This window comes from Anarhichas minor, unplaced genomic scaffold, assembly GCF_050575085.1.
Source record: "Anarhichas minor isolate MPS153535 unplaced genomic scaffold, ASM5057508v1 ptg000026l, whole genome shotgun sequence".
NCBI lineage: Eukaryota > Metazoa > Chordata > Actinopteri > Perciformes > Anarhichadidae > Anarhichas > Anarhichas minor.
The window spans coordinates 7511459-7526203 of record NW_027466472.1 but is presented as its reverse complement, the minus strand read 5'-3'; the positions used below and the strand labels follow the sequence as shown (position 1 = coordinate 7526203).

The 14745-nt window shown below is 41.5% G+C and overlaps 1 protein-coding gene across 1 annotated transcript in view; it reads right to left on the bottom strand.

The window, feature by feature from the left end:
• Positions 1–727: 727 nt before the first annotated feature.
• The window catches only part of dync2h1 (dynein cytoplasmic 2 heavy chain 1), a 95628-nt gene continuing 81610 nt past the window's right edge, over positions 728–14745 (bottom strand). Inside the window, exons 90-97 of the mRNA XM_076100322.1 lie at positions 13660–13776; positions 11248–11355; positions 10620–10721; positions 7103–7192; positions 4296–4405; positions 4121–4202; positions 3115–3231; positions 728–2699 (exon numbers count right to left, since the gene is read on the bottom strand). Of these exons, the coding sequence (XP_075956437.1) occupies positions 2538–2699; positions 3115–3231; positions 4121–4202; positions 4296–4405; positions 7103–7192; positions 10620–10721; positions 11248–11355; positions 13660–13776 (888 nt within the window). The 3' untranslated portion in view covers positions 728–2537. The remainder of the gene's footprint in view (positions 2700–3114; positions 3232–4120; positions 4203–4295; positions 4406–7102; positions 7193–10619; positions 10722–11247; positions 11356–13659; positions 13777–14745) is intronic.

Sequence of the window (14745 nt, the reverse complement as noted above, 5' to 3'; positions counted from 1 at the left end):
ATGGAGAGTCACAAAAGCAGGAGAATGGAAAGAACAGAAGAGAATGATTTGAAACCAGAAGACAGAAAAACGCAACTTTTGTCATTTCTGTTGGAGTGTGGTGAATTTCAGGAAGGAGATCAAGCATTAGAAATAAAACCCTTTTACCTCAGTTAGGTTTTTTTTGTCTGTCAGCAGGATTACAGAAACAACTACTGGCCCGATTTTCATGAAACTTGAAGCATGGGATAAAGAAGAACCTATTACACTTCTGAGCGGATCTGAATCAGGCAGACACACACAGTCTGTGCTCTCCGAGTGCCCCTCTAGTTATATGCTGAGTTCAGGCTGTGTGGGTTTTGATGTGAGCATTGACTACAGATTAGTTCAGGTGTAGCAATGTGACGTGTGCTGTGAAGACATCTTCACTCTGTAAATGACTCATATTGTGTGGGTTCAAAAACAAACATCTCATTAAAGCAGCAACTGAACGTCATCAGAGTCCGAATTTTATCACAATAGTTTGTCAACCTCGGCATGCTAATTTGAGACAAAAGACTAAACTGTAAACACATTACCTTGGAAACAAGCCGTCGGCAAATGCATTTCTTTGTTTGCTGCAATGCTGATGTTAATTTCCCATCTGTGCCTGCAGGACAATAGTCAAGTCAGAACTTGAGGGAGAGTTCTGCAACAACACTTTCTGTTTGCAATGTTGAATTTTGAGAAGCTTTTGGTAGAAAATGAATCAGGCTTTAGAGCTTTTATTTACACTCAATCCTGCAACATTTAACCGAAGATACATGCGTACAAACATGTGGGGTCAAAGGGTTTCTCTCTTTTTCTTTCATATCATATTATATCAGCTCAGTACTGTAGGAGCTGTAAACACTAGAATCTCTTGAATATCTGCTCCCTCTCTCTCACACTCTGCCCTCCGCTTCGTTTCTCCATAACACAGACTCTACTTGTTAAAACCTTCTCCATCCAACTCTTCCCCGTTAACCCCTGATCTCCTCCCAACCTGCGTCGCCTTTATTTTCCTGTTTCTCTACAATTTTCTCATTCGTTTTTTTATAGTCTTTTTTTCTCACTCCCTGCATCGTCTCTCTCTCTCTCTCTCTCTCTCTCTATGCCGGCATCCCTCTGTCTCTCCTTCCCTCTCTGACCCAGAGGGCCGTGTTTCTCCGAAATCCAATCCTCTCTCTTTTTTTCAAACCTGCTGTTCCATTTCACTCCCATTTTGTCACACTGCAGTGCACACACAACACCCGCTCCTCCCTCATTTCAACCCTGTTCTCTGCCTCCACAAACACACACATTTACAGAAGAGTGCACACACACAGACGCGCTCACAAACATTTGCACAACTGCATGAATACGAAGAGGAAAAAAAAGGTAGATACAGAAAAAAAAATAGCTTAATTAAGCCATCAATCAAATGTTTGATGCTCTTGGCTGGATTCACGCACAAACACACACACACGCACATCTTACACACTCCCTTGTGGTTCTGTGGCCATCCATCATAGCTTCACTGACTCCGCTCAACCTCAGCTCAGAACCAATCACACAGAGGTTAGGGACTAACTGAGTGAGTGTGTGTGTGTGCATGTGTGAGAGAGAACCACCATTGGCTTTGGGAACACTCCTGTAAAGTCCGTTTTCAGAGCAGAGTGAGCTGTGATCTGTATTATTTACTGTTGAACAGTTGTGACTACTGATGGGTGGAATGTCAGCCCAGCCCTGAAACACACACACACACACACACACACACACACACACACACACACGCGTCTTTGTGTTGGTGCTTTGGAATATCATTCTCACTGCTACAGTGATAAGAGATGCTGCACTGAAATTACATCAAGAGAGAGTTTCTCACAAACCACCTTATATGAAGCCTGCTAGTGTTAGCGACTACGTTTGCTAAAAAGTAGAGCAATAATGACATTTATTTCATCTTCATTTTAAATAAATAATGGCTCATGCAAGAAAATAACTGTGAAACAAATCTAACACTTATGGAAATGTGGATATTGTTGCTTTCCTCAAAAGCTCTCTTAACAAAATAACAAGACTCACTGATGTTTTACACTATTTGATGAAATGTATAAGATGAGTGGAGTAGTGAGACTAAAATCAAAGATTATTACTGCCTGAGATCCAAATAACATCATGTTCATGGCCCATGTCCCAAGATGTTGTTGCTCCATTTGGCTGCATGGTCCATGAGAGGAAAATAAATGACTTTTCCTTCCAGTGTCAGTGTGTTAACAGCTGTTAAAAGTCAATTATCCTGCTTTCCTTTGTACCCATATCATGCAGATGTTCTTGACTTACAGTAACTGCATGTTTAAGTTTTTGGTCTCCAAGCTAAGGTGCTTAATTAAATGTCAGTATCAGAGCCTGACATTTTCGAGCGTTCATAATTTGTCCAGTATTCGATGCCCCGGTCAAATTCGACTTTCATGACAATATTATCTTCACCTCAAGCTTACGGTGCTCAACAGAAGCTGCTGTCGCTACAGGCTCTATTTTACTCGCCCTGCGTCCTTTCACTGTTCTTTGAGAAAGAGAGCAGCTCCAGTCTGTATCCACTGGTTGGGGTTCGCACCGCAGGGAAGACGGATGTGCGTGACCACCTTCACCCTCTCTGAGCTCATATACAGAGGCAGCCAGATACTCTCCTCTGATGCTGCGGAGTCAGCAGCAGAGTTCTAGGATCAAAGGTAGAACACACAAATGAATGAATGTATGCACATTGCCTGTTTGTGTTTCTTAAGCTACCCCCACAAACACATCATATCAATGAATACATCCCCCAAAAATCCCCATATGAAGGCAAGCGTTAAGCATTCTACCATTGACAACTGCTTGTACATGAATACATCAGTCGAATTGTTACTTTTCTGGTTGAAATACTCCCTTAGGATGTATAAACAGTCAATCACTGTTAGTTTCATGATTATATCAGACAATATAAACACTCAAACAGCACAACAAATATGTTTCATTGGTCTAACGTCCATGTTCTGTTCATGTTTTACACACATTTTAATGTCAGGCAGGTAGAAAAGTAAACCTGCTTGGTGAAGGCAACAATATGTTGCTGTTTTATACACAAACACATACCTGTGGAACCCAGGCCATGTAGCAAGGAGGGACAGCCGACACACTGGGAGAGTCGTGTTGATTCTCACAAAGATGAACGCCGTCAAAACTGCAACCCTCCAACTGGAGACCTCCGACCTGGAAAAGGGAGCGAGAGCGAGAGAGAGAGAGAAGGCGTGAGAAGCTAAAGGAGGCAAAGGGAGTATAGGGGGCAAAGAAGAGAATAAAACAAAGTGACTGTTAAAGGAGAGAGAGAGGAGAGAGAGAGAGAGACAGGATGATGGAGTCAAAAGGTGTGGTGAGATAGAAAGACATGAAAAGAGGAAGGAAAGGAAGACAGAGTGTGTTATCAAAGAGAAATGTAGAGCATGTGAGGAAGACACACATTGCTGTCAGCAGATTAACTAGCATGTTGTACAAATTGTACATGGGAGAGAGTGTTTATACAAGTATATCCAGTCTAGTTACTCAGGGATTTTCCACAGTGGAGCAGACAATAAAAGGAACTCTGGCATCAAGGCAGACAACTACTAAATCACCATAATCTGGGCAAAAAAAAGCAAGAGAGTGAGCAAGAGACAAATCCAGAAAAAGCTTCATTGTGTGTGTGTGTGTGTGTGTGTGTGTGTGTGTGTTTGTGTAAGAGACCTCATTGCTTCACAACAATTATCCCGTTTCTCTTTCTCTGTCAGATGTCGGAGTATTTCCCTTCCCTCCCTGCAGCTGCAGCCTGATTTTAAGCACCCACACCCTTCCGCTCTCTCTTTGTATATTTCATCCAAGTGCAAGTGCAAGCCGTGCCGACTGTTATTGGCATGACAACAAAGAAACAAATGACAAAAAGTATCTAGATTGTAGACAATGCAACTATGTCACCCTTGAATCAGAGCATGAAAGGGAAATAAATGAAGACTGAAAGTGGTTGAGAAGAATATCTGCGTACACTGTTCTTTAAATGTATGAATGTGTGCACATTAAATGGATGAAAAAAAAACATGTGCTGTAGGATCACGTGTCAGAATTCTACCTTGACTTGTAGCTTGGCTTGTGCAATAGGACTCCTCCATGATGAGACAAACACCAAACTATCCATAGAACAACCCATGGACCTAAAACCACAAAAAGATGTATTTTCTTTTTTTTGTTATAGCGTGCACACTCTTTCTTCTGTGTCACATAATCCCACAAGCATTGTGTATTACCTGGCGGTTTCCTGTCTCAGAGCGTTGAGGAAGGTGTCGGGGTGGAAGAGCTCCGATAGATCTAGGGTGTCTGATAGAAGAGCTTGTCTGCCTGCACGCTCCACCCAACTCTGGATGCACAGAATAAATCACACACACACACACACACACAGAGAGAGATTAATGAGCTAAAAACCTACAACTAAACACTCAAAGATAACACATAACTCATCCATACATACAATTTCATCAGTTTCACACAAGAGGCAAGAGGCAAAACCTGTATTAGATCACTGAAAAATAACGTGTACGCACAATTTTCTTGGTGAAATTTGACACAAATAGAGACGGCTCTAAATACTTACAATATTCGCTCAAAATGTATTTCACCCTGTCACCACAAAGCAACCGATGTTTGTATTGTATTTGTCTCTTTACATTGTTTATAGAGAACATCGATCTGGGAGTGGGACGATCACTATTTCCATTCGAGTCAATTTGTTAATGAGAGTTAAAAAGGCTTTACAAAACACAAAGTCAATAAAAATGTGTGGCCAGTAGAGTATTTAATGTCCCCTTTGTCACCACATCAACAAGCTGATAACACTGGAACCCCAATTACCTCCTAATGGGAATACAGTGATTGCACACACACACACACACACACACAGATTCCCATTTGAGCATGTGTGTATACTGTATTCACACATGCATGCAAAGACAGAGATGTGTATGTGCAAAGACACTAAGAGACAACAAACGTGAAGAGTGGATCTGTATGACTGCAGATAGACTCCTCTGAGGCCTCTCAGATGTGTTGATCCAGTCTTCCTTATTCAGCAACAACTGCTTTGATCATGGAAGCAGCCTCCTGCTGTTTCCCTGCACACACTAGTTATTTTTGTCAAAGGCACGGCTCACGACTTACCCTGAAATGATATCTCACAATACGATCTTAGGTCTCAGTTTGCACCTCTCCGAGTGGCACAACAACTGATTTCACCGTCATTTTTTACACGTACTGCCGAGGTTATCGGGATACATAAGCCTGTATGGCTGCAGTGGCCAGATGTAGGGCCTTGAGAGTTGGCCTTGGATTGAAGTTTTGATCTATTCTCGGACCTTTTTTTTTTTGCATTTCTGTATTTTTAACCGGTAAGCAGTTTTCTCTAAATCGCCACAGACACTCGTGTATTTTGGAGGTCAGCCGAAGAAAATTGCTGACAAATAGAGGCAGAATAAGCAAAGGTCTGATCCAATCTCTATTATAAATGGATTCCTTTTAAGCACAGCGTCAGTCTTCGCTGGCTTTAGAGATAAATTGGGATGAGCATAATGCCAAGAAAAAGAAAACAAATGCACAAATGCAAGCCCATACCCACAGTCACACAGTCACATTTACAGGCAGATGCACACGCACAGCGAGCCAGTGTGTGCTGGTATGCATAGTATTTATCTGCATATATGTGTGTGTGTGTGTGTGTGTGTGAGCATTTGAGTGTTTTCAAGGTCGCTCTGCTCGTCTGGGGTGCGCCGCTGTGCTGTTTGCACTTTTTTCTTCAGCAGCAGCGTTGGCCGTCTCCGCCTTTATTAGGCTGATTAGCTAACAGGACAGAGACACTCTGCTAACAGAGACATCACTCAGTACTGATTGGCAGAAATGGACAGTTAAGGACAGTGCAGCCTCCAGATAGACATACATGAAGACAGATGGAGTGCAGGTAGACGGGGAGGCCAGCAGACAGAAAGGAAGAGAAGAGAGATGGCATGCAGACAGGAAGACATACACACAAACAGATGGGCAGGCAGGCTGGCCGGCAGACAGACACACACACACAAGCAGTGAGGCTCGCCCACATGAATAACGAAATGCATCAAATTCATAAAAAAAGAAATAACTTGAGTATGTGTGTGTATGTGTGTATTCTAGTCTGCCAGAACATATTGAGGTAGGCGTACAGGCAGACACAGTCGAGAGGAGTTTCAGCCAGAACCTTTATTTCCTGGCACCGACCTCGGGCACACACTTCCCGGAACCTCGTGCTTTTATATAATAATCCGCTTTTATTTTGTATTGAGCCCTTTTCAAAACAACATTGGATTTTTTCTGGCATCGGTTTAGTCAACACGTTGCCTCAGTCAGTCATAAATCATTTTGGTCAGGAGCCCAAAAGTACTTAGACTGGTCCTCGGACCAAGGCTCAGTTTAAGGACTCTTGTCATGAGGGGAAACGCCAGAAACGGGTCCGGGGCCATCGCGGGATATCTGAGGTGCAGAGTCCTCTAAATCTAAACGTGTCCTACTGTAACATTCATCACAACTGGGAAACAAGGCTCCCGGTAGGATATAAATGCATGGCGGATTGAAATGGATCCCTCGATCAGTATACTACTGCTGATTAGAAAACTCTTAAGTCCTATTCCTGTGAGAGTACCCAGGGGCATCTGTTTTCTTTTTAATAACCAATGAGGTCATCAGCAAATGCTTTGTCTGTTATCCCACAAAAATGTTACAAAAGCCCTCTGATAGAAGCAGGCCTTTGTGAATTCCATCTGAACCGTGTATAACTAAACTAAACCATGACAACTATCACAAACCACATTCCAAATATTTTAGAAATGTTTCATGACTACATGGAAGAAGAATGCTTTCTTTTAGTTAAAGTTAAAACCCGGTTGTATGTGTGTTTGTCTGCTTCCATGTGCACGTGTCTATTTAATGTAAGTATTCTTTGTGTGCCTGTGGGAGAAAGGGAGACACACACACACAGAGCGACAGATAAAGAGAGTACAGTATGCATCTTGGCATAAACACATGTATGCGTTACCTGTATGGCGAGAGCCCGTGTTACTACAGCTCTGAGGTACAGCATTGGCTCTTCTGGTCCCTCCCATTTATTCTGCCACGTTAAAGGACACTGAGACAGAGGGGAGGCATAGAGAGGAATAGAAGTTATTTAGGGTCGTACTAGTAAAAAATACGTGTCGGCAAGAAGGTAAAGTAAACCATATTATTTTAGGTGTGGACATTCTGCAGTCAGTCAGACTGCTGTGCGGTCCGCTGAACATGCCTCTCTTAAACTTACTGAACGCAACTGTCAACCCTTCTCCCCCTCGCTCCCCATCACTAAAGGCTGTTGGGTCACCTTACAACCATCCCATATTATACACATTCAAACACTGTGCCTCAGTCACTAAACGATATACATTCTCCTTGGCTGCACAGCCACTGTGGTCTGGATAAAATATGATCAATGTCCATGTTTTCTATGATGTCAGAGGTGACATCACCTTCTAAACTTCTGATCTCAAAAGGTTAGAGTTGGCAGATATGCAAATGAGTGAATCTTTATAACTTGTCTTCCTGTATAAATATTTGACTGTTTACAATAAACTGAAACGCTGTCCCAAACTTCAGTGACGACAGACTCTTGCGTAGACAGATGCTGCTTTGTGTCTGGCTCATCATGATACAGTTAATCTGTTTAATCCATCTGATTATGCCCTTTGTCTCACACTGGAACTGTAGCAAAAGCACATTTGACTCTTCTAGGTTGTACTGCCATAGGGAATTTGGCAACAAACAAAAAAAAAAACCCCACAGAAAAACTTGTGATCAGTGCGATTGTGAAGTAGTGTGATAGATGATCTATAATGCAGTAGATGGATGTACAAACGTACAGTAAATGTCGGTTTACTTAAAATTCTTTAACGTTTTAGTTGCCTTCCCTTAACCGTAAGAGGCGGTTTATAAATTTGTGTCGTTTTGAAAGGCTCAAAGGGGATATTTTGGAAGGCACTCACAAATGCCATATTTGTGTGTAGGTGGCAACAGAAAACTTCCCTCAGGAGACAACTGTTAACTCTGGAACAGGTTCGGCAGTCCATCTTGCTTAAACTGTTAAACAGAGATCAAAGAAGTGCCAAACACATGCACAGATATGCACAGTAGGAGATTGAGGATTAAGAATGTGATGTTATTCAAGCTTGAAAGTCATAATGGAACTAAAAGGGACCTTGCGTGTCTCTCAGCTGCAAGTCAACCATTCAGTTACTTCTCTGCTGTGTGTGTGTGTGTGTGTGTGTGTGTGTGTGTGTGTGTCACACTGAAGTGGGAGGAGACGAGCATGCAGCTTAAGTTGTATGACTGAAATGTGCAAATATACCCACAGAAAGCATATCAGAGTATATATTTAAATGTTTTTAAATTACTTTCAGCTGCATTTAGTGAAAACTAAAAATCGAAAAAGGCCCAGCACGTATTCAGACCACATGTTTGTTTACATACAAGGCACATAAATAGTGAGCTCTTAAATGTGTCTGTGACGCAACAGAGGAGACAGCTAGCAGCTAGCAGCCTGAGACGACACAAAGCTGTCACTTAAAGCAGCCACGCCCTCAATTATGCCTAACTTCATTCCTTAATATAATTGAAACCGGTGAGTTATATGAAGATTCTCCCCCGGTACGGTTGTCACGGAAGGAGATATTAGCTATAGAGATGAATACTGTTTATTGTACCAAACTGTAGACATGTTTATTTCTGCTGTAAAGTCGGGCTTGTTAAAATGGGGGTCTACGGGGATTGACTTGCTTTTGGAGACAGCCTGAAGTAGAACTGAACTTTTTGTCATTTCTGTGTAGGCTTCATTTCCCAGCATCGGAGGGTTGGCGCTTGTTATTGACATGCTAATTATTACCACTGGCACCGAAGAATTCACAGACGATTGAGATTGTTAAACCTTTCATCAAAACGCTCATGTCCTCATGTCTTGATTTGAATGATCTTTCCGCTGACTAAAGGCAGTGGTGATATCTATTTCTGTTTTGCAGCGCTGCTAACCACTCTCTTCTGATGCTTGGGTAGTTTCCAAGTATCTAATTATTTTTTACTGCATAGCTGAGGAGAGGTGCAATGGAGCTGATCTCTCCGGAGCTGTGCCTGCCATACTTTTACAATATTACAATCCCAAATATATCAATGACATCAGCAGCTCTTTCTGTTCCTCTTCTCGAGCTGAAACCGGGCTAATCAGCGACGGTTGGTTAAAACAGAAGCCAAACTCATAATGTCTCGTGGTTGGAGACAGTTGTATCTAATATTATTGACTGTGAAGACTAAAGTGTTAGATAAATCATCACGTTTTCCATTCTGCTGGTAGTAAATCTAATAGGTGTCGAGGATTGTTGCTTTTTCAAGAATACGCCAGACAATTTCTGTACACTTTCTCTCTGGGAGGAGATATCTTAGAAACAGGCCTGTGCCACTACTCTGGGTCATAACTCATCATCATTTGAATTCATTAAAACAACAAACAACTCATTAAAATGCTGCAGTTTGATTACGTACATCGCATACGGAGAGAACGTCTTAAAATGGGTCCAAAAATGAGCATCGAGGAGAACAACTGTGCTCACTAGTGTTGGGGTGCAGGAAAGTGTTTGAACAGTTCAATTAAAGGGGAGCATAGACTTGTGAAATGGGAGTGAGAGCTCATCTGTTTTACAAGCCGAGTAGTTGCAGGAGTAAGTCAGCCATAATGCACTGAGGTGTCCTCATCTGTGGAAAAACCCGTACCAGATGGATAATTAAAAGAAACATGGGTTTTTTGGGGCTAACTTGGGTATCCTAGGTTTACTGTGATGAGCACTGATTTAGCAAGGTAAGCAGCTGATTGGGACAATGTTTGGGGTGTTGTGATATACAATTATAATGGCCATTTAAGTTTAAATGCTTTAAACATGTAAGGAATTGTGTCTTATGCATTGCAATGAACTATATTACAAACTAACGGGCAGCTCAGACATTTCATAGCTTTGGTATTAGTGCTAAATTGTTGTGAAGGAATATTTTAGAAGGGAGAGAGACCAGCAAAGAGAGAGGAAAACACGAGAGATGAAGAGCGGAGAAAGTTGGTCGGGAGAGAGACCGGGATGAGACTTCAGGCCTGCTGATTAATATAAAAAGAGAGATGAGGAAAGCAGTAGAAAGGGAATCATGCCCAAGGCTGCTCCCAGGAGATTACAAACTTAGAAGAAGTAAAGGGTTGATTGTGTATCTCTCCCTCCTCTACCTCATCATAACCCCTTTGTCCTCATCTCAGCCTGGGGACACAAACGAGGACACATGCAGTGTTTGCTACGAGTCCACAGTACAAGTCTGTACACTAAAGCGTGCGCCTATGTCGGCTCTGGTGGTCCCATCTTCATCACTGTATGGGGAAGTTGTACACCTCTAACACGATGTAGTGAAGAGAAATATTCACTGCACACTGTTAAGATACAAATTCTATGTATCTCAATGTATTTCACCTTTCCTCCATTTCTCTAATTCTCCTTTCTCACCTCTTGATTGAGCAGGGCAGTGGCCAGTTTTTGGACTTCGGGAGTCAGCAGTTGGGTCCCTCTGATGACTTTGCTCAGTGCAGCCAGGGATTGGTGAATACTCTGCGACAACACTTACAGTTTAGTGAACACACTGTGCCAAGATATTAGAGCACTGGTACCTGGGGTGTCATTTGATTGCTGGGAACTGGTTCAGTATGACGGGCCATTGATTGACTGATTGGGCTTCTTATTTTCATCTTATTACTCTGCTCTCTTAAAACAATCAAATGTATTCAGTACAACATGCACATATGGCTTTAACATATACCCAAAATAACAAGTAACATACAGACTGCTGCTAAAAATGCCCATTCCAGGAGATGAATGAATCTAACTGTTTGTGACTCACACTCATCCCATACATCTTCATGAAGCAAAGCCCATTTTCCATAACTCTTAACATGTTAACATATCCATCTCATTTATAATGCAAGGTGCAGGACCTATGCTATTTGATGAAAGCGTTGTGCCAAATTACAAATGTTCAGCAAACACCACCCAATGAGAATATCTTTCTTTTTGACAATGTAATGCACTGTAACGTAACGTGTTTGACATTATTAATAGCGCTTATTATCCGACACACCTGGACCAGGCGGATGGCGTTGAACTGCTCCAGAGTGATGAATGACAGGACCGGTGACCCCTGACCTTCTGTAGGTGCGGCCACCTTCTGATGGATCAGAGGAGAACCCTGATAGACAGGAGACGGACAGAAAGACATGTTAGCATTTTGACAGAATAAAAAGATAGATTTCTAAGATTTTCTAAGATTTCCACGACTGAAAGAGAAAGAGAAAGAGGGGGATAAGGGTGTGCAGAGGGCAAGGAGAAAATGCAGCAAATATAATTAGATGCTGGTCATTCTGACTAACTCATAACTTAAGATATTATACCTTGGGCTAAAGTGCTTCACATCACTGTATAATATAGTAGAATTGTCCTAGCATTGGTTTATGTCCCTATTATCACTGGAACATTGTTAAAATTACATCAACTAAACAGTCTCCTCTAACGAGCCACTACACAGGAGTGTGGACATAGTGTTATTTAGAGTAAGACGTATATTGCATTTTGTAACTGCTGCTGTGCATCAGCATGCTATGGCTTGTTTTTTTAATGATTTCCTCAATTAGGACTGTACATCTTTCCAGTGTTCCCTGTGGGCTTCCTTAGCTCAACATTCATAAAGTAAATTGTTCTGTTGTTGGGTCTTCCACAACAACAAGATGTAACAAAACGGGAATTATCTGTCTTTCTGCAGTGTAGACTAAGGGGATAATTTGTTTGTATTAGTTAACACAGAGATCTACTGGAAGTGCACCAAGTGCTTTTGTCTGTAGTTGTGCACAAATACATAACGTAAAAAAACCAAATGTGCACAAACACTGATATCTTGTTGTATTCTGCTGCAGATATCGGGTTCTGTACCTGCATCCTATTTCAAATTGTTTTCCTTGCATCTACTTGTAGTAAGAGTTAGAGGAGGGAATATAGGGAGAGAAGGATGGTCGGGCTGTGGGAATGAGAAATGGAGACATGGAGAGCGACACGAGAGATAAATGAGAGAATTAAAAAAGACCAAGTATGGTGGGATTCAGCTCGACTACACCTTTGCTATTGCCTCTATTCAAAAATGTAAATTAATAACCAAATAAGTACACCCCCCCCGATCCAGACTACATAAAGATTTGTCAAAATAAATACATACATATCTCCACTCTCCAAAAAACATACACACACAGTTTAAAGACAGGAATGCACATGGCCATACAGAAGCACACTTAGGTTGAACATCAACATTTACACACACACACACACACACACACACACACACACACACACACTTTAGGGACCACACATCCGCTGATTATCAAACACAGAGGGTTAGCTGACGACAAAGGGCCTGTTAATTGACAGCAGTCAGAGGTAGATTGAGATCTATGGGAAGCAAGGTGCTGATACAACGGCAACAATTAACACAATCAATCATTCTCTCAGAGAGAGAGAGAGAGAGAGAGAGAGAGAGACAGAGAGAGAGTGTGAGGGAGCAAAGGCACAAATGAGCGAAAAGGAGAGGGAGAGCATGTGTAATTTACAGCATGAGAGTAAATAACAGAGAGGCAGGAACATGGGGGCTAAATTATTTAATGTGGAGGTAGATGTCCTTTGGATTTGAAAAGGTGCCTGTCTCCAAGCAACCACACACAACATGGCGACCCGACGAGGCCGGCCAGCGGCTGTCACATGCAGTGGGTGCTCAATTAGACCCTACTTATTTCCAATTAGCTGTCACAGCTTTTAATTTAGACTCGTTGCTGCTGCATGGGCAATGTAAAAACATGATTTTGTATCCAAGAAAAGACTAGCATGGAACTGTCAAAGCTGGAAAAGAACTACAAAAACTTACCAAGCAATAAAGTAAATACTTAACCACTATGAGTGTAATAACAAAGTGGTGTTAGACATGTGGTTATTCAGCAGTTATTACTGGAATATAATAAGTTGCATTCACGTGTTCATCACTGTAATGTCGTAATTAATTAGTCAATTTGTTTGTTGGATTAATAATCTGAATCTGCAAAGTAACTTGTACTTTGATGTTGTCAAATAAATGTAGAAGAGAAAAGGGTATAATATTACCTCTGAAATGTAGTAGAAACTAAATATATAAAGTAGAATCAAATGGAAATACAAGTACCTGAAAATTGTATGTCTGTACAGGACTTGAGTACATGTACTTAGTTACATTCCTCCACTGATCTTAGCACAGTGTTGCTAACATTCCCAGTCGAATTTTAGGGTGTGAGGTTAAGAGCCAGAGTACGAAGAGATCGTTAAAACGTTTTAATCAAGAACAAATTCATAGGGCCAGCTTTGCAGTTTGGTTTGCAGAATAAATACAACAGAGGGTTTGATTCTTGGCGAAGACTCAGTAGTTCTTAGTTTAGGGAAAGGAATGAGATATGTGGAAAAGATGAACTGGAAAATAACTGACCTGGTTGAGTTTCTTCCACAAGTAAAGGACGGGTGAAAGTCCATTCGACCAGAGCTCCCTGTCGAACTTCGAACCGGTTGCTACTGAGCGGCTCAGGACGCGCAGCTGGTAAATAACCTGCGAGTCAATAAAATATAAACACAAAAAATGCATCAATTTAGCAGAAGTTGCACAGAGGTACCTGGTTCCTGAAGATTCTGTTGTGTTCTGTGAAAAATAAGACAAATATAAACACAATAAATATGCACTTTTGCTAAATTAACCCAAAAGCAATGTATGATTAAAAAGAAAATCACTGTTAGTTCTTAAAATACTGTAATGAAATGTCATTGACACCTCTGGTGGCTGCACTGTCAGCACTGTTTCAGATCCCGGAATGTCGCAAGTGAAAAAAGGCTGAACCCTAAACATATCCTCTAACAGCTTCTTACACACCTAATCAAGCATGCTTAGCTTCTGGCTTTGAGTATTGGATAGTGCTTTTTGCTTTTATCGTGACTTAGTGTGCGTGTGTGTGTGTGTGTGTGTGTGCTGAACAGATGTGTGAGTTTCTATAAATGTGTGTGGTGAGGAAGGCAAAGCGTCTGATAAATGGCTTTCATTTGGTCCAGGATAACTCTTTACTAACACCTGCTTTATCTTATTTGCTCAGGAGGGAAAGTGTGTGTGTGTGTGTGTGTATGTGTGTGTGTGTGTGTGTGTGTGTGTGTGTGTGTGTGTGTGTGTGTGTGTGTGTGTGTGTGCATGCATGTCTGTCTGTTTGAAAGGGGGAGGCAGCTGAGGATGGAGATTTGAAATATATTGGGGTTCAAATGTATAAGGATTTAAATATATTAAGATTATTCCTATCTCAAGCAATTACTACCTGGCAGCAACTGCATTTACCGTCATAACAAACTGGGAAGAAAAAGTTACTAGACAACGTCTCTGTGCAGGAGAGTTCAGTTTGAATCGCAGTGGATTTAGTTCAGGCTTTCACTTTCAATGTGATCCAGGATTGTGGTCCAGGGTTTTTAATCAGTGGACTATTTATCATGGTCTTAGACAAGATACCGTTCAATGAAGACATCTAATGAGCAGTAAAAA